Consider the following 20,317-nt stretch of genomic DNA (forward strand, 5'->3'; position numbering starts at 1 on the left):
GGGTGACTGATATGTATTGCAATCAACATCATGTTGCTATCAATTCTAAATAGCTTGTCTTAATTTTATTGTTTATAAAAGCATTATGATCTATTGCAATTAGAAATAAAGTTTTTTCGTGATGGCTTTCAAGAGTGATAGTGACTACCTTTAGAGTCCTCCAGTACTTAAATGTGAATAAATCTTTTGTTTCTCGCACTTTTTCAATCAAAAAATTATTTGATACAATTAACTTTTAATTCAAATTAGAAACGATTATTTTTTTTTTCATTTTTAGTTAAAAAAATAATTGATACAATTAACTTTTTAATCAACTCGAAAGACTAAGATAGTAAATAAAATAATGGAAATTTTTTAATTTTTAGTTAAAAATTAATATATTGATTTTTAGTTAAAAATGATTTTTTTTTTTTAATTTTTAATTAAAAAATTATTTGAAACAATCAACTTTTAATCAAACTGAAAACACTAAAAACATACTTTTAGTAATTGAAGAATTAATTTAGTTTTGCAATGAACATATATTGATTTTTAATTACATTAATTGAAGAGTTAATTAAAATTAATTATACAATGCGCCACACTGTGGAACAGGGTGTTATAAGTTAGTGCATATATTTGCAACACCCAGAAGGAGACGAGATAGACTAATGGTGTCTTTGGCAAAAATGCTCAGGGTGGGCTCCTGAGTCGATATAGTCCATCTGTCCGTGAACACATTTTTGTAATCAAAGTATAGGTCGCAGTTTTAGTCCAATCGACTACAAATTTGGCACAAGTATGTGTTTTGGCTCAGAATAGAACCCTATTGATTTTGGAAGAAATCGGTTCAGATTTAAATACAGCTCCCATATATATATCTATATCTATCTATATATATATATATATATATATATATATATATATATATATATATATATATATATTTATATATATATATATATATATATATATATATATATATATATATATATATATATATATATATATATATATATATATATATATTATATATATATATATATATATATATATAATATATATATATATATATATATATATATATATATATATATATATATATATATATATATATATATATATATATATATTATATATATATATATATATATATATATATATATATATATATATATATATATATATATATATATATATATATATATATATATATATATATATATATATATATATATATATATATATATATATATATATATATATATATATATATATATATATAGATATATATATATATATATATATATATATATATATATATATATAGATATATATATATATATATATATATATATATATATATATATATATATATATATATATATATATATATATATATATATATATATATATATATATATATATATATATATATATATATATATATATATATATATATATATATATATATGTTTCGCCCGATATGTACTTTTATGGCCCACAAAAAGAACAATTAGTACTATAGTTAACTGTGCCAAATTTTATTGAAATCGGTTCAGATTTTGATATAGCTCCCATATATATCTTTCGCCCGATATGGACAAATATGGCCCAGAAGCCAGAGTTTTACCCCAATTTGGTTGAAATTTGCAATTAGTAGTGTAGTCAAGTATGTCAAATTTTATTAAAATCGGTTCAGATTTAGATATAGCTCCCATATATATCGTTCGCCCAATATACACTCATATGACCACAGTGACCAATCTTTTACTCCGAGTTAATTGAAATTTTGCACAGGGAGTAGAATTAGCATTGTAGCTATGCGTGCCAAATTTGGTTGAAATCGGTTCAGATTTAGATATAGCTCCCATATATAGCTTTCGCCCGATTTACGCTCATATGACCACAGAGGCCAACTTTTAACTCCGATTTAGTTGAAATTTTGCACAGGGAGTAGAATTAGCAATGTAGCTATGCGTGCCAAATTTGGTTGAAATCTGTTCAGATTTAGATATAGCTCCCGTATATATGTTTTTCTGATTTCGAAAAAAATGGTCAAAATGCCAACATTTTCCTTGTAAAATCGCCACTGCTTAGTCGAAAAGTTGTAGAAATGACTCTAATTTTCCTAAGGTTAGGTTAGGTTAGGTTAGGTTATGTGGCAGCCCGATGTATCAGGCTCACTTAGACTGTTCAGTCCATTGTGATACCACAATGGTGAACTTCTCTCTTATCACTGAGTGCTGCCCGATTCCATGTTAAGCTCAATGACAAGGGACCTCCTTTTTATAGCCGAGTCCGAACGGCGTTCCACATTCCAGTGAAACCACTTAGAGAAGCTTTGGAACCCTCAGAAATGTCACCAGCATTACTGAGGTGGGATAATCCACCGCTGAAGAACTTTTTGGTGTTCGGTCGTATCAGGAATCGAACCCACGACCTTGTGTATGCAAGGCGGGCATGCTAACCATTGCACCACGGTGGCTCCCTTAATTAATTTTCCTAAACTTCTAATACATTGTGTTCCACCCTAGTGCATTAGCCGACTTAAATTTTGAGTCTATAGATTTTGTGGAAGTCTATCAAATTCTGTCCAGATCAAGTGATATTTAAATGTATGTATTTGGGACAAACCTTTATATATAGGCCCCAACACATTTGACGGATGTGATATGATATCGAAAGTTTAGATCTACAAAGTGGGGCAGGGTATAATATAGTCGGCCCCGCCGGACTTTAGACTTTCCTTACTTGTTTTTAATACATTTTTTATGACCAATTAAAACTGTGATTGGCACTTTCATTTCAATTAAGAAATAATTGAATCAATTAATTTCGTGATTGAATCAGAAAAAAACATTTCCTTCGTTGCTTCGTTTGCACAAAAGTGGCCAGTTACCGATTTGGTTTTCTCCGATTAGAAGCCTTTCGGGATTGAGCAGTTTGTGAAAAAACAAAATTTTAGAATTTACTTGCAAATGTACACCTTCGATTGGCCTCCAGACCTCAAGCGCCGTCGATGGTAATGGGTGGGTCGCCGCAAAAGCCGATGGTCGCCTCAACTAACGTGGGTTCAAAATAAATACCTAATATTATTGGGAAAATATAAATATGGTTATGATATGGCATCAGTGATTTTTTTCTTTACTTTCTTTACTTTCGTTAAAAATCATACCAGTCCAGAAAACAAGTATATACAGCAGTAAGTTCGGCCGGGCCGAATCTTAAATACCCACCACCATGAACCAAATATTAGAGTTTCCTTTGAAATTTCAGGAGGGCTTGAGGACACTTCCGGAAGATAAATTTAAAGATTTCACCTATGAGGACTATATCAGATTCTGGATTTATAAGAACCATTTTTGTTTTAGTTTTAGAGGAATTATTAACATCTCTTGTAAGTGTGCAAGAAAATTATAAAATAACGTCTTGATTTGAAATCTTGAATCTGTAGATTTTCACCCGAGAAGTAAAATTTGGAAATTTTACATTGAGTTTCAAGCAATTTTCATGATCAGTTGGCCTTCTACACCCTCAAGAAGTGAAGTCGGTCTATATGGAGGCATTACCAAATGGAACGATAAAAACTTAATCCGATACACGTTTTTGTAAGCCTCAAATACCAGAATATTTAGAATTTCAGGCAAATCAGAAAAAAACTACGGTTTCTAGAAACCCAAGGATTTAAATCTGGAAATCGTTCTTATGGGGGCTATACTAAAATATGGACCGATACTCACCGTTTTCGGCACACCTCTTTATGGCCCGAAAATACCTCTAGATTTCCAATTTCAGGCAAATTGGATAAAAACTTTGGATTCTAGAAGCCCAAGAAGTAAAATCGGGAAATCGGTCTATATGGGGGCTATACCAAAATATGGACCGATACTCATCATTTTAGGCACACCTATTTATGTTCCTAAAATACATCTAGATTTCCAATTTCAGGCAAATTGGATATAAACTACGGTTTCTATAAGCCCAAGACCCCAAATCGGGAGGTCGGTTTATATGGGGACCATACCAAAACATGGACCGATGCTCACCATTTTTGGCACACCTCTTTACGGTTCTAAAGTACCTTTTGATTTCCAAATTCAGATAAATTGGATAAAAACTGCGGTTTCTATAAGCCCAAGAAGTAAAATCAGGAGATCGGTCTATATGGGGGCTATAGCAAAACATGGACCGATACTTACCATTTTTGGCACACCTCTTTATGGCCATAAAATACCTCTAGATTTCAAATTTCAGGCAAATTGGATGAAAACTGCGGTTTCTATAAGCCCAAGAAGTAAAATCGGGAGATCGGTCTATATGGGGGCTATACCAAAACATGGACCGATACTCACCATTTTTGGCACACCTTTTTATGGTCATAAAATACCTCTAGATTTCAAATTTCAGGTAAATTGGATGAAAACTGCGGTTTCTATAAGCCCAAGAAGTAAAATCGGGAGATCGGTCTATATGGTGGCTATACCAAAACATGGACCGATACTCACCATTTTTGGCACACCTCTTTATGGTCATAAAATACCTCTAGATTTCAAATTTCAGGCAAGTTGGATAAAAACTGCAGTTTCTATAATCCCAAGAAGTAAAATCGGAGATCGGTCTATATGGGGGCTATACCAAAATATGGATCGATACTCACAATTTTTGGCACACGTGTTTGTGGTCCTACAATACCTCTAGATTTCCAATTTCAGGCAAATTGGATAAAAACTACGATTTCTATAAGCCCAAGACCCCAAATCGGGAGGTCGGTTTATATGGGGACTATATAAAAACCTGGACCGATATAGCCCATTTTCGAACTTGACCTGCCTGCAGACAAAAGACGAGTTTGTGCAAAATTTCAACACGATAGCTTCATTATTGAAGACTGTAGCGTGATTACAACAGACAGACAGACAGACAGACAGACAGACGGACATCGTTATATCGTCTTAGAATTTCTCCCTGATCAAGAATATATATACTTTATATAGTCGGAAATCGATATTTCGATGTGTTACAAACGGAATGACAAACTTATTATACCCCCGTCACCATTCTATGGTGGTGGGTATAAAAAAGGAATGAAAATGTTCCTTTTGGATCCGGATATGGACGAAATTGGCGCAGAAGCAATGAATTTTACATGGGCTTAAAGCGTCTTGAAATAGGCCGTATTCAAATTAACGAAATATGACATTAGTGTACAAAAAATATTGATTAATTTCTAGGGTTAAATATTTTTTAGAAATTTCCAATATTTTGTTTGTCCTTACTGTGTTTTATACCCGGTAAAATTCAGAAAATTTTAAATTACTGTGAAAACTAAGAGTTTTTATATATCACACTCAAAAAAAGTTTACTTGGATCCAAAGATTTTGACCTTCCTTTAAGGATTTTGGTATTGATTCCGAGACAAAGATGCGGGTTCTTTAAAATAAGGAAAATCTAGGATCTATAAAATTAAAATTACGATACAGATCTCATTTATCGAATTTTCATTCTATTTTTCCGGTATATTAATAAAGCTATTCACGTACAAACAAATGCCAGTTTAAAAATGCAAATTATGACGGATACTTCGAAGTGCACAATGTTTTCTTTATTCCAAAAAACTTTAAACCAAAGATGCTAAATCCTCTAAATAAGTCTTAGCCTATATTTGAAGCGTTTTTATCTTAATCTAAAGATTCAATATTTCACTTAATTTAAGGACGATTTCTTTAAATCAAAAATGTGTTTCTTCCCTGCCAACATTTTTTGAATTTGGGGGCGCTTCTGAGAATCCCCACTACGTCGAAAACAATCATATACGACATCAAAAACTCGTCGGAAAAGCGCCGTCACTATTGAGAAGTTGTACCACGCCAAGTTACTACGAAAAAGTTTCTCATCAGTGCAATTATTAGGTGCCTATTTGGATCAATTTCGAAGGACGCCAATAAGAACCCCCGCAAACTATCAGAAAAAGTGCATTTTAAGGTAATTGTAGAAGAATCATTGTGGTCAAGTAAAACACGATTGTGTAGATGTTTATTGATTTGATTAAACATTTATAATTTCTTATAAATATAACATTTTTCGGTTTATCTCATCACATTTAACATAATTTTTTGCATTAATAAAAGAATGATGTTGAGTTTTAAGTAGCAAGTTACATATTGCAGCGTCTCTCAGCCAGTTTGTTTATTTTCGATGGAGACAGCGTGCCTGGAAAAATATTTGAAAAAACGATAACTTTATTCTATTTGGAAAGTCGAAAATTGTTCACCATATACCTTTCACAATTTTAAGCGTAATATCTATGTTTTCAGAACTTTATTTTCGTTTTTATTTAAATAAAATATAACAAGCTGGTTGCGCTTGGCGTTTCACAAAAAATAAAATGGCTCTTCTAACAGTAGTGATGGCAAAATTTTCATGTACTTTTTGATATGCTTCCCCCATCACAGTTCGCGATGGTTGTGGTGACATTTACGAGTCTGTGGTAGCGATGAGGATGAAATGTAACTTTGAAACGCTGGCAGGGTTTACTTTAAGGAAAATTTGCCTTAGTTTAAAGACATGCAACTTTAACGAAGGGACGCAAATTTTCAAAATGTGTGTCCTAAATTTAATGAAAAAATTTTTTGAAGCAAAGATTATAAACTTTCTTTTAATTAAAATTTCATTATTTTAAAGAAATTTGTCCTTAATAGTGTAAATTGCGCATCCTAAAATTGAGGTTGCATAATCTTTAATATCACGTAAATATTTTTTTTTTTTCAGTGCACCTAAAGCAACTTTTTGTGAAGTGAAAATTAAGTCCATCTTTAGAAGAACATTTTTGGGTGTACACTAAAAGTATTGACTTAAGAAGAACATTCCAATTCATTTCATTATAACCAACAGCAATGGAGTTTTACTAACGAAATTCTTTGAGAGTATTCCTGTTTATATCTCGTAGACAACGAGCTTTATTTACTTTCTCATTGAATAGATTTTTGCTTTCATTTCAATAATAACCAAAAAAAAAAACCGGGCCATGCTTAAATACTTAATGGTAACAAGATCACGATTATGTAAATTTGTTATAATTGAATTTGACATGAAAAAGAAACAAATACTACAATCAATAAATCGATTAGAAGAAAGTTTCAAAATGAAATTAGAACATCTGATAAATTTTGTCTCATAGTCAGATATAAAATTTCATCTGAAAAAATATTCGGATGGGGTTGAGCTGATTTTTTTGTTTTCTCACTATTTTCAAACATGACTAAATTTTCAATTTTCTCTTTAAAAGGCAGAGACAAACACTGCCAAAAGATAAAAAACAACTGTCATTATTAAAATGTTTATGGGCGATACCTTCATACGTGCGTGGTATCTGAAATGTAGTGTAGTTTATTACGAATAAATCGCTAATTGTTACAGCGAACAATGAGTTGGCACGAGATACAATGATCACCAGACGAAGTCGAAACGTTTTGATTTTTCCAATTCATAACAGAGCATTTGTATCGTATTATGCCACAAGCAGTGTTATTGGAATTGCTATTTGCCAATAGTATCTAACATTGATCTTGAATCCCAGATATTTATGTACCTATACAAATTGGTAACGAGGGTAGATCATAAATTGAAATCTAAAAGATATATATTTGTGGCAATATTCGATTTTTGATGTCGATTAAAATCAAATAATCGTATTTTAATGACGTAAATTAACTTGAAAATTTCCAAGCCCAACAGTTATCCAAAGATATAGGGCCCCAAAATAACTTATATATACAGCAAGACAGACACAGAGGAATCTTGATTTGTTTAATGGATTTTTAAAGGGTGATACGGTCAAAATTTGGTCAATATAAACTTGACGTATTTCTTTCAATTTTGCATTTAAAAAACCTGAACACCCCTCATTTTGAAGGTGTGTGTGTGTAGAATGTTGCTCGCTCCTATTTTGATTTTGGAATTCACTCTTCAGTTGTCAAAATGCCGTCCAAGCAAGAAGAGCAGCGTATCAAAATTTTGCTCGCGCATCGCGAAAATCCGAGCTACTCGCACGCAAAGCTGGCAAAATCGCTAAAAGTTGTCAAATCAACCGTTACAAATGTAATTAAAGTGTTTGGGGAACGTTTGTCGACAGCCAGGAAGTCTGGATCGGGGGGAAATCGAGAGTTGCCGGTAGTTTCAAGGGAAACCCTAACCTCTCTCTCCGAGATGCCGCAAATAAGCTGGGTGTATCGTCTACAACCGTGCATCGAGCCAAAAAACGAGCCGGACTATCGACTTACAAGAAGGTAGTGACTCCAAATCGCGATGATAAACAAAATACGACGGCCAAAGCGCGATCCCGAAGGCTGTACACGACGATGCTGACGAAGTTTGACTGCGTGGTAATGGACGACGAAACCTACGTCAAAGCCGACTACAAGCAGCTTCCGGGATAGGAGTTTTATACGGCAAAAGGAAGGGGAAAGGTAGCAGATATTTTCAAGCACATAAAACTGTCAAAGTTCGCAAAGAAATATCTGGTTTGGCAAGCCATCTGTACCTGTGGCTTGAAAAGCAGCATTTTCATAGCTTCCGGGACTGTCAACCAAGAAATTTACGTGAAAGAGTGTTTGAATAAACGTCTTCTGCCTTTCCTGAAGAAACACGGTTGTTCCGTACTGTTTTGGCCGGATTTGGCATCTTGTCATTACGGTAAAAAGGCCATGGAGTGGTACGCCGCCAACAACGTGCAAGTGATTCCCAAGGACAAGAACCCTCCCAACACGCCAGAGCTCCGCCCAATTGAGAAATACTGGGCTATTGTCAAGCGGAACCTAAAGAAGACCAAAAAACTGCTAAGGACGAGCAGCAGTTCAAAGCAAACAGGCTTTCTGCGGCGAAGAAGGTGGACAAGGTGGCTGTACAAAATCTGATGGCAGGTGTCAAGCGTGAGGCCCGGCAATTCGGATTTGGAAAAGCGAAAACCTAACTGAATATTTTTCCTGAATTTTATACTAATTGAACTTGAAAAAGAAATTTAATTTGATTTTTTAAATAAACGATTTCACCGATTTACACGCGTTTTCCCTTGACCAAATTTTGACCGTATCACCCTTTATACCCTGCGCCACACTGTGGAACAGGGTATTATAAGTTAGTGCATATGTTTGCAACACCCAGAAGGAGACGAGATAGACTCATGGTGTCTTTGGCAAAACTGCTCAGGGTGGGCTCCTGAGTCGATATAGCCATGTCCGTCCGTCCGTGAACACATTTTTGTAATCAAAGTCTAGGCCGCAGTTTTAGTCCAATCGACTTCAAATTTGGCACAAGTATGTGTTTTGGCTCAGAATAGATTCCTATTGATTTTGGAAGAAATCGGTATATATATATATATATATATATATATATATATATATATATATATATATATATATATATATATATATATATATATATATATATATATATATATATATATATATATATATATATATATATATATATATATATATATATATATATATATATATATATTTCGCCCGATATGGACTTATATGACCCCAGAAGGCAGAGTTTTACCCTAATTTGCTTAAAATTTTGCACAAGAAAAACAATTAGTACTATAGTCAAGTGTGCCAAAATTTTATTGAAATTGGCTCAGATTTCGATATAGCTCCCATATATATCTTTGGCCTGATATGGACTAATTCGGTCCCAAAAGTCAGATTTTTACCCCTAGGAGTACAATTAGTGTGTAGTCAAGTGTGCCAAATTTTATTGAAATCGGTTCAAATTTAGATATAGCTCCCATATATATCGTTCGCCCGATTTACACTCATATGACCACAGTGGCCAATCTTTTACTCCGATTTAGTTGAAATTTTGCACAGGGAGTAGAATTAGCATTGTCGGTATGCGTGCCAAATTTGGTTGAAATCGGTTCAGATTTAGATATAGCTCCCATACATATGTTTTTCTGATTTCGACAAAATTGGTCAAAATACCAACATTTTCCTTGTAAACTCGCCACTGCTTAGTCGAAAAGTTGTAAAAAGTACTCTAATTTTCCTAAACTTCTAATACGTATATATCGAGCGATAAATCATAAATAAACTTTTGCGAAGTTTCCTTAAAATTGCTTCAGATTTATAAGTTTCCCATATTTTTTACTAACATTGTTATCCACCCTAGTGCATTAGCCGACTTAAATTTTGAGTCTATAGATTTTGTAGAAGTCTATCAAATTCTGTCCAGATCGAGTGATATTTAAATGTATGTATTTGGGACAAACCTTTATATATAGCACCCAACACATTTGACGGATGTGATATGGTATCGAAAATTTAGATCTACAAAATGGTGCAGGGTATAATATAGTCGGCCCCGCCCGACTTTAGACTTTCCGTACTTGTTTCTTCTAGAACGTGGCGACTAAAAAGCATTGTACGTACACTCAATTGAAAAGCCAGAATTTCTAGGACCGGTTATTCGCTGTCATAAAAGCCTTCCCACGCAGGTAGCTAGATGCGTACCGAAAACTCTAGATTACTTGGATTATGTGAACCCACCAGGAAGCAAAATGTTGGTTAGTTTTTGAGTAGTTTTTAAGTAAACTGTATTACAAATACCGATATCACAAAAATAAGAATGCTATTTGTTGACAAATTCAAGTAAATTTATTACATCAAATTAATTTTTCACTTAAAGGCTGGTACTCTGTTCGGTTTTCGCGTTGAAACTCCATACAAACCAAAAAATGCGAAAAACTAGCGAAATTTTTTCCATTTGTGATACTTTGTTTTTTTCGAGTTGAAAAACTGACGTAAATCGATAGTCAGTATTTTCATAACATGGCGCCATTTGCAATGTGCATTAAGAAATAATTTATTTATTAAACTGATTTTGGTGAATTTATAATGCAAAAGTGGATCGGATTATTATTTAAAAATGTAATCTGATCGATTGAGAAAACAAAGTATAACATGGAATTGTATTTCCGTAATAAACTAACAACCAAGATCTAGCCTCTTGTGGAACATAAATAATGTATAAAACATGAAATTTAATCACAAATGTTAACAAATAAAAGCTTTATTTTGTGAATTATATTTTACAATCATTTCATTTGTACTGGGCATCGGGATAATACACACAAAACAAAATGTTAACAAAAGGAGAACAGCAATTGACTCCAACCAACCAAGCATTAGAACTTTAACCAACATGTATAGTACCGGGGTAGCAATGAATGGAATCAGAAGAATTAATTGCTGTGTCCAAAAAATAAAATTGTAAAGCATTGTAAAATTAGATTTTTTAAATCCAAAGTTATTTGTAAAATAACTTCTGCATCTTCTTTTTCAATTTAATTATTATGTATGCGTGTATGTGTGTAAATCGAGCCACTAGTTGCCTATGTTTATGTAATCATTTCGTGACATTTTGCGATGTTGTCAATACATTTCGATGAAATAAACGCGCAAAAGTTCCAAAATGGCTGTTTTTTTCCTTCAAAATATATTGTCGGCACTATCATTTTTCAACGCGAAACAATGATTGAGTGGAACTTTTTTCGCACCAACAAACAGAGTACCGGCCTTAATAGAGAAAATTCGTAATTCTAGGGGAAAAATGGAGTTCAAAATTGCAAATAAATATCTTTAGCGCTATACGAAGTTCAAGATGTAAAATTTACAAATTTTAAAAAATTCTGAACTATTTTGATTTGGAAAATCGAATTTAGTAACACATTTTGCCTCATCTGTGTATAATTTTAACTTTTTTAGTTCATTTAACTAACGTACGCAATAAATTATTGAAGCCAAGGAAAAGTTCTCAAAACATAATAATTCCAATTAATTCTTACTATTTATGAGAAGTGTACGAAAATTTTCTTTTGCTTTAATTAGCACTGATCTTATTTGTAAGGTCATTGAAATTTATATCCACGTTGGTTCATGAAATTTTTGTGACATATTTGGAATACAAAAATTTCATTGGGTAGTGGAGTATCTTTAAAATAATTACAAAAAATTTAAACAAAACAAATTTTTTCAACAAACATAATTTTGCTATAACATACATCAGTTTTATAACTGACTTTTTTTGTCTATGATATCAACCAACAAGCTAATAAACCAGCTATTAGCATCAATCTTTGCCTGACGTTGATATGTCAAATAGAATATTTTCTAAACTGCACTCGTTAATAAAGAACAATATCTAATAAACAGCTACGGAAATAATGAATAATTACTTTTATTTCCGTTTCCCAATTAGCATATTTATAACGGCAAACAGCGCACACGTACATAATGTGGCTAAGGATGTTCAATGACCTTAGGGAGGTATGGACGAAGTTCATACAGGAAAAATATTTTGAAATATCAATCACCAATGCCAACTAAAATATTAATTAATACAACAACATTTTGTAGTAGATTTTTTATTAAAACTTTGGTTCGATCTTTTAAATTTTTAATTGAAAATCGTAAGAAAAAACAAAATTGCTTCAAAGAAATAAACGTGGTAAAAACAAGCTTTTCGCAAGAAAACCCGACATAATACCCATCAATACCCGATAATAGTCCTAATAGCGTACGTATAAAACCATTATTAGAATGTGAATATGTCTGTAAATAACCTTTACGCAGTTAATAAAAATACATTGCCATAACTATTAAATCCAACATAATTTCAAAAATAATACATTTTGTATTGATTAAATCCCTATACAGCGAAACCTATCAAACTTGGACACCTCCTGGGCAATGATTGTGCGACGTTTGCTACATTATCACATTAAAATGAATATTTCATAAGTGTACACCTCCCAAATGTGGGCAAAATTTCGCCCCCCGTAAGTGTCCACTTCTGAGTGGTTTGACTGTATATAAAATTAAGCATTAACTTTATATTTTACCATTTTATTTGTGTAGTTATACTTTTCGATCTTACTACTATCTACTAATACCACTATTCCAGATTTGATCAACATTTGCAATAACCTCTGTATAATGGGACATTTTATGCCTCATAAAATATCCTTGTATTTGGGCAGGACTTACGTCCTTACCGACGGCTAATACGGATTCAGCAAATTTCTCGGCATTCTCTTTACTTAAATTATCATATTGATAAAATCGGTTGAACATTTCAACTAACTGGAACTTTGAACAATGACCAACATATTCCTGGACATCAACACGACCAGGTCGAATTAAAGCAGGATCTAATCGATCGATATAATTCGTTGTCATAAAAACTATACGGGCTTCAGTTGATGCAACTCCATCTAGGCAATTTAATAAACCACTAAACGTTACTCGATTCAGTCCTTCATAAGCGGATTTTTGTTGGGTAACATCCTCTCGAGATGCAAATGCAGCATCAATGTCTTCAAGTAGAATTATGGATTGCTCGGGAGCAACATTTAGCAAGTGGTTAAGGCGATCGTCTGTTAATCCTCTTTCAGACAAATTCAAAAGACAAATACCATATTCCAATTCACCGGCCAATGCCGTAATAAAGCTGGATTTTCCACATCCAGGAGGACCATGTAACAAATAGCCCCTTCTATAGGGTATTCCTCTATCGGCATACCATTGAGAATTGTTGATGAACTCTTTGCAATCACATACAATTCTCTCCGATATACTTTTGTCCAGGACTACAGAAGTCAATGGGCGTCGTCGACGTGGATGACCAAACGGTCTCCATTCAGGACCCATTGCCGTGTACATTATTGTTTTGCCTTCAGTAGCTTGCAAAGCAAATAATCGTGCCTCCTCCAACATATTGAAATACATTTGTTTGTTTCTTCCGAATGCAGTTAATGTAACCGACTCCCATGGAACACCCATATGTAAATCTAAGGTCTGTTGTTCTCTTGTGCGTTCAACTTGTATCCAGACGCCTTCATAGCGCATCAAATGTTTTCCAATGCTAGGTATGAAGTCATATTTTGTTTTGATTTTTCCCGTCTCCTTCTGTACAAATGAAGTTTCCACACTCAAATGCTGGGTATCACGGGCCGCACGAGCTGTTATCCACTGAAGTAACCACTGATAGGACTTATCGCGACAAGGAACTTCCAATGTTATCATAAGGTGGCGCCTAAATAAAATCAAACCACCTTGAAGACCTTTGCGGAGAATAGCTGCACCTGCTCCAACACCAAATAAACCGAAACCAGCCCCAAAATAGGGATTCGTCGATAAACTACTAATGAGCTCGCTAAACATTTTTGATATATGTTTTTAAATTTCGGTGAATTCAACTACGTCCTGCGGTTGTGTTATGGCATCTTATGTAAATGCCGCTCAAGGTGTAAAGATGGAGTAACAATTACGGCGATGGATTTTACCAAATTGCTGACTGAAAAATTAAAGGGGGGAAAATATATGTTACCAAATAAAATTAATAAGTGTTAAGGAATAATAACTAACCAAAGAGTACCTATGAATATTTCAATTTGTCGTCAAATTAGGACCAACAAACGTTGACCATCTGACAATTCCGAGTAAAAAAACAGCTGATAGCTGAACTTGCATTTAGTGTCTGATTAGTCAGATCACGTAATGCGGCTGATATGGGAAAACGTGGACACAGTGGATCAATTTATAAAAAAAAATTTGAAGCCACCCTTTTAATCAGTTTTCCTCGTTGTCCCCGAACACCAAACCTGGCGATGTTTTTATGGACTGTTAACCAATATTACAGTGGTACTACGTTTTGTTTTCGAGCACGGTTGCCACAGTTAGTAGAATTCTACCAAAAATGGTAGATTTTTTAATGTTTGGTAGATTAGTAAAATTCTTCATGTTTTGGTAGATTTTGCAACATATTCCTCTCCAACATAGAGGTACAAAATTTTCTATATAAATAAAATGTTGACAAAATATTCTATAGAAATAAAATTTTGACATTTTATATAAAAATAAAATTTTGTCAAAAATCTCTATAGAAATGAAGATTTGACAAAATTTTATATAATATAAAATGTTGACAAATTTTTCTATAAAATAAAATTTTGGTAAAATTTTCTATAAAAATAAAATTTTGACGAAATTTTCTATAAAAATAAAATTTTGACAAAATTTTCTATAAAAATAAAATGTTGACAAAATATTCTATAAAAATAAAATCTTGACAAAATTTTCTATAAAAATAAAATTTTGACAAAATTTTCTATAAAAATAAAATTTTGACAAAATTTTCTATAAAAATAAAATTTTGACAAAATTTTCTATAAAAATAAAATTTTGACAAAATTTTCTAAAAAAATAAAATTTTGACAAAAATTTCTATCGAAATTAAATTTTGACAAAAATTTCTATAGAAATAAAATATTGACCAAATTTACTATAAAAATATAATGTTGACAAAATTTTCTATAAAAATAAAATTTAGACAAAATTTTCTATAAAATTAAATTTTTACTAAATTTTCTATAAAATAAAATTTTGACAAAATTTTCTATAAAATAAAATTTTGACAAAATTTTGTATAAAAATAAAATTTTGACAAAAATTTCTATCGAAATTAAATTTTGACAAAAATATCTATAGAAATAAAATATTGACCAAATTTACTATAAAAATATAATGTTGACAAAATTTTCTATAAAAATAAAATTTTGACAAAATTTTGTATAAAAATAAAATTTTGACAAAAATTTCTATCGAAATTAAATTTTGACAAAAATTTCTATAGAAATAAAATATTGACCAAATTTACTATAAAAATATAATGTTGACAAAATTTTCTATAAAAATAAAATTTTGACAAAATTTTGTATAAAAATAAAATTTTCAATAACAAATAAAATTTTGACAAAATTTTCTATAAAAATAAAATTTTGACAAAATTTTCCATAGAAATTAAATTTTGAAACAATTTCTATATAAAATATTGACCAAATTTACTATAGAAATAAAAGTTTGAGAAAATTTACACTAGCAATAAGATTAGGACTAAAATTTCTATAGAAATAAAATACTGACAAAATTTTTATAGAAATAAAATTTAGACAAAATAAGATTTTTTTTGTTTGGTAGATTTTTGGTAAAATTTGCTCCAGCACCTTTTTACTTCTTTTAATGAACTAATCTTAAAAGTTAAATGGAAAAGTTAAAGTTAAATTAAAACGATATTTTTTAGCAAACTCGAAAACTACTCTCTGGGGTAGTTGTGAGTTGCTAACCTGTGAATATTTCATTTTAAATATTTCGAATGTGCAAACCTATATACACGACTCCAAATCGATACAATTACGCTACAAAACGAGATCAGGTAGAATGTTGGCTAGTCGTCTCACAGAAAGGATACTCAAATCCTGTAACAGGGGCCTATACGCTGGATTCACATGAAAAATACTATGGAATTTATAAGGTTACAGGGAGGAGAAATGTGACGTCTGATATTTTTAAGACAAAATGGAGGCAAAGGCTGATTTGGTACTAAAGTGTAAAGACCCGTTCCACATATCTATAGAAAAATTAAATTTGTTGAAATTTTATTTTATAAAATCAGTAAACTCATAGCCACATTTTTGAATTTATTCACTTGTCAGTGACGCACTAGCTTTCTTAAGATGTTCATTGTACTGCTCCTGTGTCATTAGACTAGCTTTAATCTCTTCACAATGTTCTGGTTTAGGTAGCACAATAGCAACATAACCAGCTCCCTCTTCAGCTGTCATTAGACTTTCTGGATGTTCGGAATATTTCGTGTTTACCTCTACGAGCTTACTTCTCACACAACTGGGAATTTTGTAAACCTCTCCAGACTTAGTTGTCAAAAGGGCTAATGTTGAATCATGTTGCAATACCATACCGCCTTTTTTACCTTTGCCTTTGACAGTATTTTTCGCCCGATCGGTTTGTCCAATATCGAAATTAATACTAGCAACGCCTTTGCTAAAAGCCGGATGCTCTGGGGCCAGACAGATCAAACAAATGCGATTGGAGTGAAAGAGAACTTGATATGGAGATTGATCAGCTCCTATTTTAATATAGTAATAACGTGTGAAAAAACGATCCACTACAGAAGGGTAGTTGTCGTCATACTCATCAGTTATAGACTTAACTTCTTGCCCACAAATTGTTTGTGGTTCATGTTGAAAATAATAGTCAGCCAATGGATCAATCTGCATGATTCGGCAATGTTTTTATTTAGATTTATTGTTGTTCGTTTATACGTCTCTTCAGCTCTGCTTGTCTTTCACGTGCTCTAGCTCTATTGGCTGCCGATCGGGCAATACGTTCTTGTTTTAGGCACTTAACAACAGCACTATCAAAATCGTTGCAGATTCCTACAAATTTTGCAAATTTATTCTAAAATAAAAGAATGTGTGTCATATAAATATTCTGGTTATATAAAAACTATAAAGATTGTCGAACTTTCAGTTACTTACTTCGTCGTGGCACCTTTTTAATGCTTCAATCAATTCGTTACAATGGGGAGTGTGAAGATGTGGTGATAAATCTGTGTGCATCTTTTATCCCGGCCGGAAAATGTCGAAATTTCTTTCAACAGACAGACAGTTGGGGGACTTTAGAATAATGCTGAACGAATATGTGAAGACAGAGTAGTTAATCAATATGTAAATAAATAATATGATCAGCTGATATGTGTTCATAAAATTGGATTACGCACTCTAACGTATAGTGACGTGTTAGTTACAGAGAAAAGCTAAATAAAGGGTGATTCTTTTGAGGTTAGGATTTTCATGCATTAGTATTTGACAGATCACGTGGGATTTCAGACATGGTGTCAAAGAGAAAGATGCTCAGTATGCTTTGACATTTCATCATGAATAGTCTTACTAACGAGCAACGCTTGCAAATCATTGAATTTTATTACCAAAATCAGTGGCAGAAAATCCGCTTTTTTATCGACAAATTTTGTTCAGCGATGAGGCTCATTTCTGGTTGAATGGCTACGTAAATAAGCAAAATTGCCGCATTTGGAGTGAAGAGCAACCAGAAGCCGTTCAAGAACTGCCCATGCATCCCGAAAAATGCACTGTTTGGTGTGGTTTGTACGCTGGTGGAATCATTGGACCGTATTTTTTCAAAGATGCTGTTGGACGCAACGTTACGGTGAATGGCGATCGCTATCGTTCGATGCTAACAAACTTTTTGTTGCCAAAAATGGAAGAACTGAACTTGGTTGACATGTGGTTTCAACAAGATGGCGCTACATGCCACACAGCTCGCGATTCTATGGCCATTTTGAGGGAAAACTTCGGAGAACAATTCATCTCAAGAAATGGACCGGTAAGTTGGCCACCAAGATCATGCGATTTGACGCCTTTAGACTATTTTTTGTGGGGCTACGTCAAGTCTAAAGTCTACAGAAATAAGCCAGCAACTATTCCAGCTTTGGAAGACATTTCCGAAGAAATTCGGGCTATTCCGGCCGAAATGCTCGAAAAAGTTGCCCAAAATTGGACTTTCCGAATGGACCACCTAAGACGCAGCCGCGGTCAACATTTAAATGAAATTATCTTCAAAAAGTAAATGTCATGGACCAATCTAACGTTTCAAATAAAGAACCGATGAGATTTTGCAAATTTTATGCGTTTTTTTTTTAAAAAAAGTTATCAAGCTCTTAACAAATCACCCTTTAATTTAATGGCCGGTTACACCAAGCAACATTAAAAGCTATTTTGAAATGAATGAGGCTTTTCTACACCCAGAGAAATGGTTGATTGCAATTCGATAATTACAATGAGGAAATGATGTCAGTAACTTATTTATTGTTACAAGAACAATGTTTTGATTATTTTCCCCATTATACATCCAACACGACCATAAAAAAGTTCACAGGATCAAAACGAAATTCCCATAACCATTCAATTGGTTACAATAACCAATGCCGATAAATTTGGTTTTATGCTGCATAAAATTGTTGAGCTAACCACCAGCATAGTGAGACTTATATCATGGGAATAAACAAATGGCTGGTACAACCAAAAGTTGAGTATACTAATAGAATCTTAGTTCAATTATAGGACGGGCGTAAGTAAGGTAGTTGTTGCAACAAATAAATATTTATATCAACATCGACATGGTAAATGGTATGACGCTACAAAATTTGCAAAACGGGGAACAGCATTTACTTGATAATAGTCCGCAATACATTGAATAAAGTTTATCCCATAGAAAAGAAGTTGCCTTCAGGTAAGTATCGCACCGATTTATAAAAAAGGAATATTACAAAAGTTTCCATAAAAATTGCAGGCTTCATACACCAACAAACACAAATACTTTTCACGGCAAGCGAGTTTTTTTTATTGTATTAAGAATACAGGACGAGTCTAATGGTGTTTTCTTTTCTGAAAAAAGTGCTTTGCCTTCATTTTGTCTGTACAGAATGCGCATTTTTAAAATGTTACCGGCAACCTAAAAAAATGCTATCATTTCAGCGGGCAGAAAAGAATTCAAAGAAGGAAACAGGGCAATGGCAGCACTCTCGTTTGTTGGCAGTGCTGAAAATGCCCGTAATTTGCCTCTATGCGTGGCGCTATTTTCACAACAGGATTCGAAGCCTTTTCGCACTTTTGCCTGTTTTTTAGAAAAGAACCTAAAGAGTACATTTTCCGGGCAAAATGCAAAAAAGTGTGCATTTTTTACAAGAAAAGAAAACGCCATAAGTCGATCTGTATTTATATCTAGAGGCTTAAGCTGAGTACTATATTCAGTTTTCAAGCTGAAAACCAGCTTCTTTTCACGGTTACTTTTTTTAATTAATTAATATAGAAATATAAAATTATTTGCAATCAATTCCTTGGATCTTTTCCTTCCGTCTTCATACATATTTTTGTACTTTTAGTTTAGTGTTTTGGTGAAAAATCCGAACATAGTACTCACCTTTAAGGAAGAAATTTCTGGCAAGTATATATTGAATTAGGTTCTGTAGTTTGACCACATTATTGCAACCTAAAGGCCGGTACTATGTTCATTCTTGCGAAAAATTTTTATGGAAACCATTATTTCGCACATAGAAAGCGGCGTTTTTTTTAGGTAGCTTGGTGCGCTATTTTACAGGGAGCGATATTGGATTAAGTTGGTGGTTGTTGCTTGTTTTTACAAAATAACATTTTATTTTTCCTTGGGCAATTGATCTGCTATTCCTTTGATCCTTTGTATAGTTTCGGAACAAAAATATGGTCCGTGTTTGATTTATAAACCCGCACAAATAGTTTTTAATAAATAAATTATTTCTTAATTCACATTGCAAATGGCGCCGTGCTATAAACGTCAGTTTTTCAACACGAAAAAACAAAGTATCACAAATGGAAAAAATTTCGCAAATTTTTCGCATTTTTTGGCTTTGTATGGAGTTT

General features: G+C 32.7%; 3 protein-coding genes across 4 annotated transcripts; all 3 read right to left on the reverse strand.

The window, feature by feature from the left end:
- Positions 1 to 12,869: 12,869 nt before the first annotated feature.
- Positions 12,870 to 14,567, reverse strand: Bcs1 (mitochondrial chaperone BCS1). Of its 2 annotated transcripts, none has more exons than XM_075292526.1 (2): positions 14,412 to 14,567; positions 12,870 to 14,340 (listed from the first exon to the last, which is right to left on the reverse strand). In XM_075292526.1, the coding sequence occupies exon 2, from the start codon at positions 14,205 to 14,207 to the stop codon at positions 12,924 to 12,926; it is 1,284 nt and encodes a 427-aa protein (XP_075148641.1). In that variant the 5' UTR covers positions 14,208 to 14,340; positions 14,412 to 14,567; the 3' UTR covers positions 12,870 to 12,923. The 2 variants fall into 2 exon arrangements, with proteins under 2 accessions (XP_075148641.1, XP_075148642.1); XM_075292527.1 differs by having other exon boundaries at positions 14,422 to 14,504.
- A 1,896-nt stretch (positions 14,568 to 16,463) lies between these two features.
- Positions 16,464 to 17,119, reverse strand: LOC142222389 (protein Abitram). Its single transcript, XM_075292528.1, has one exon. It carries the CDS (start codon positions 17,117 to 17,119, stop codon positions 16,523 to 16,525), a length of 597 nt encoding a protein of 198 aa, XP_075148643.1. The 3' UTR covers positions 16,464 to 16,522.
- LOC142222390 (COX assembly mitochondrial protein 2 homolog) lies at positions 16,950 to 17,568 on the reverse strand. Its single transcript, XM_075292529.1, has 2 exons — positions 17,381 to 17,568; positions 16,950 to 17,300 (listed from the first exon to the last, which is right to left on the reverse strand). The coding sequence occupies exons 1-2, from the start codon at positions 17,459 to 17,461 to the stop codon at positions 17,145 to 17,147; spliced, it is 237 nt and encodes a 78-aa protein (XP_075148644.1). The 5' UTR covers positions 17,462 to 17,568; the 3' UTR covers positions 16,950 to 17,144.
- Positions 17,569 to 20,317: the final 2,749 nt, after the last annotated feature.

This window comes from Haematobia irritans, chromosome 1, assembly GCF_050003625.1.
Source record: "Haematobia irritans isolate KBUSLIRL chromosome 1, ASM5000362v1, whole genome shotgun sequence".
NCBI lineage: Eukaryota > Metazoa > Arthropoda > Insecta > Diptera > Muscidae > Haematobia > Haematobia irritans.

Excerpts from the sequence above, each read along its gene's own strand:
- Bcs1 (XM_075292526.1), bottom strand. The coding sequence starts at position 14,207 with ATGTTTAGCGAGCTCATTAGTAGTTTATCGACGAATCCCTATTTTGGG.
- LOC142222389 (XM_075292528.1), bottom strand. The coding sequence starts at position 17,119 with ATGCAGATTGATCCATTGGCTGACTATTATTTTCAACATGAACCACAA.
- LOC142222390 (XM_075292529.1), bottom strand. The coding sequence starts at position 17,461 with ATGCACACAGATTTATCACCACATCTTCACACTCCCCATTGTAACGAA. Across the intron at positions 17,301-17,380 it reads TAAAAAGGTGCCACGACGAA|AATAAATTTGCAAAATTTGT; the intron begins GTAAGTAACTGA and ends CTTTTATTTTAG.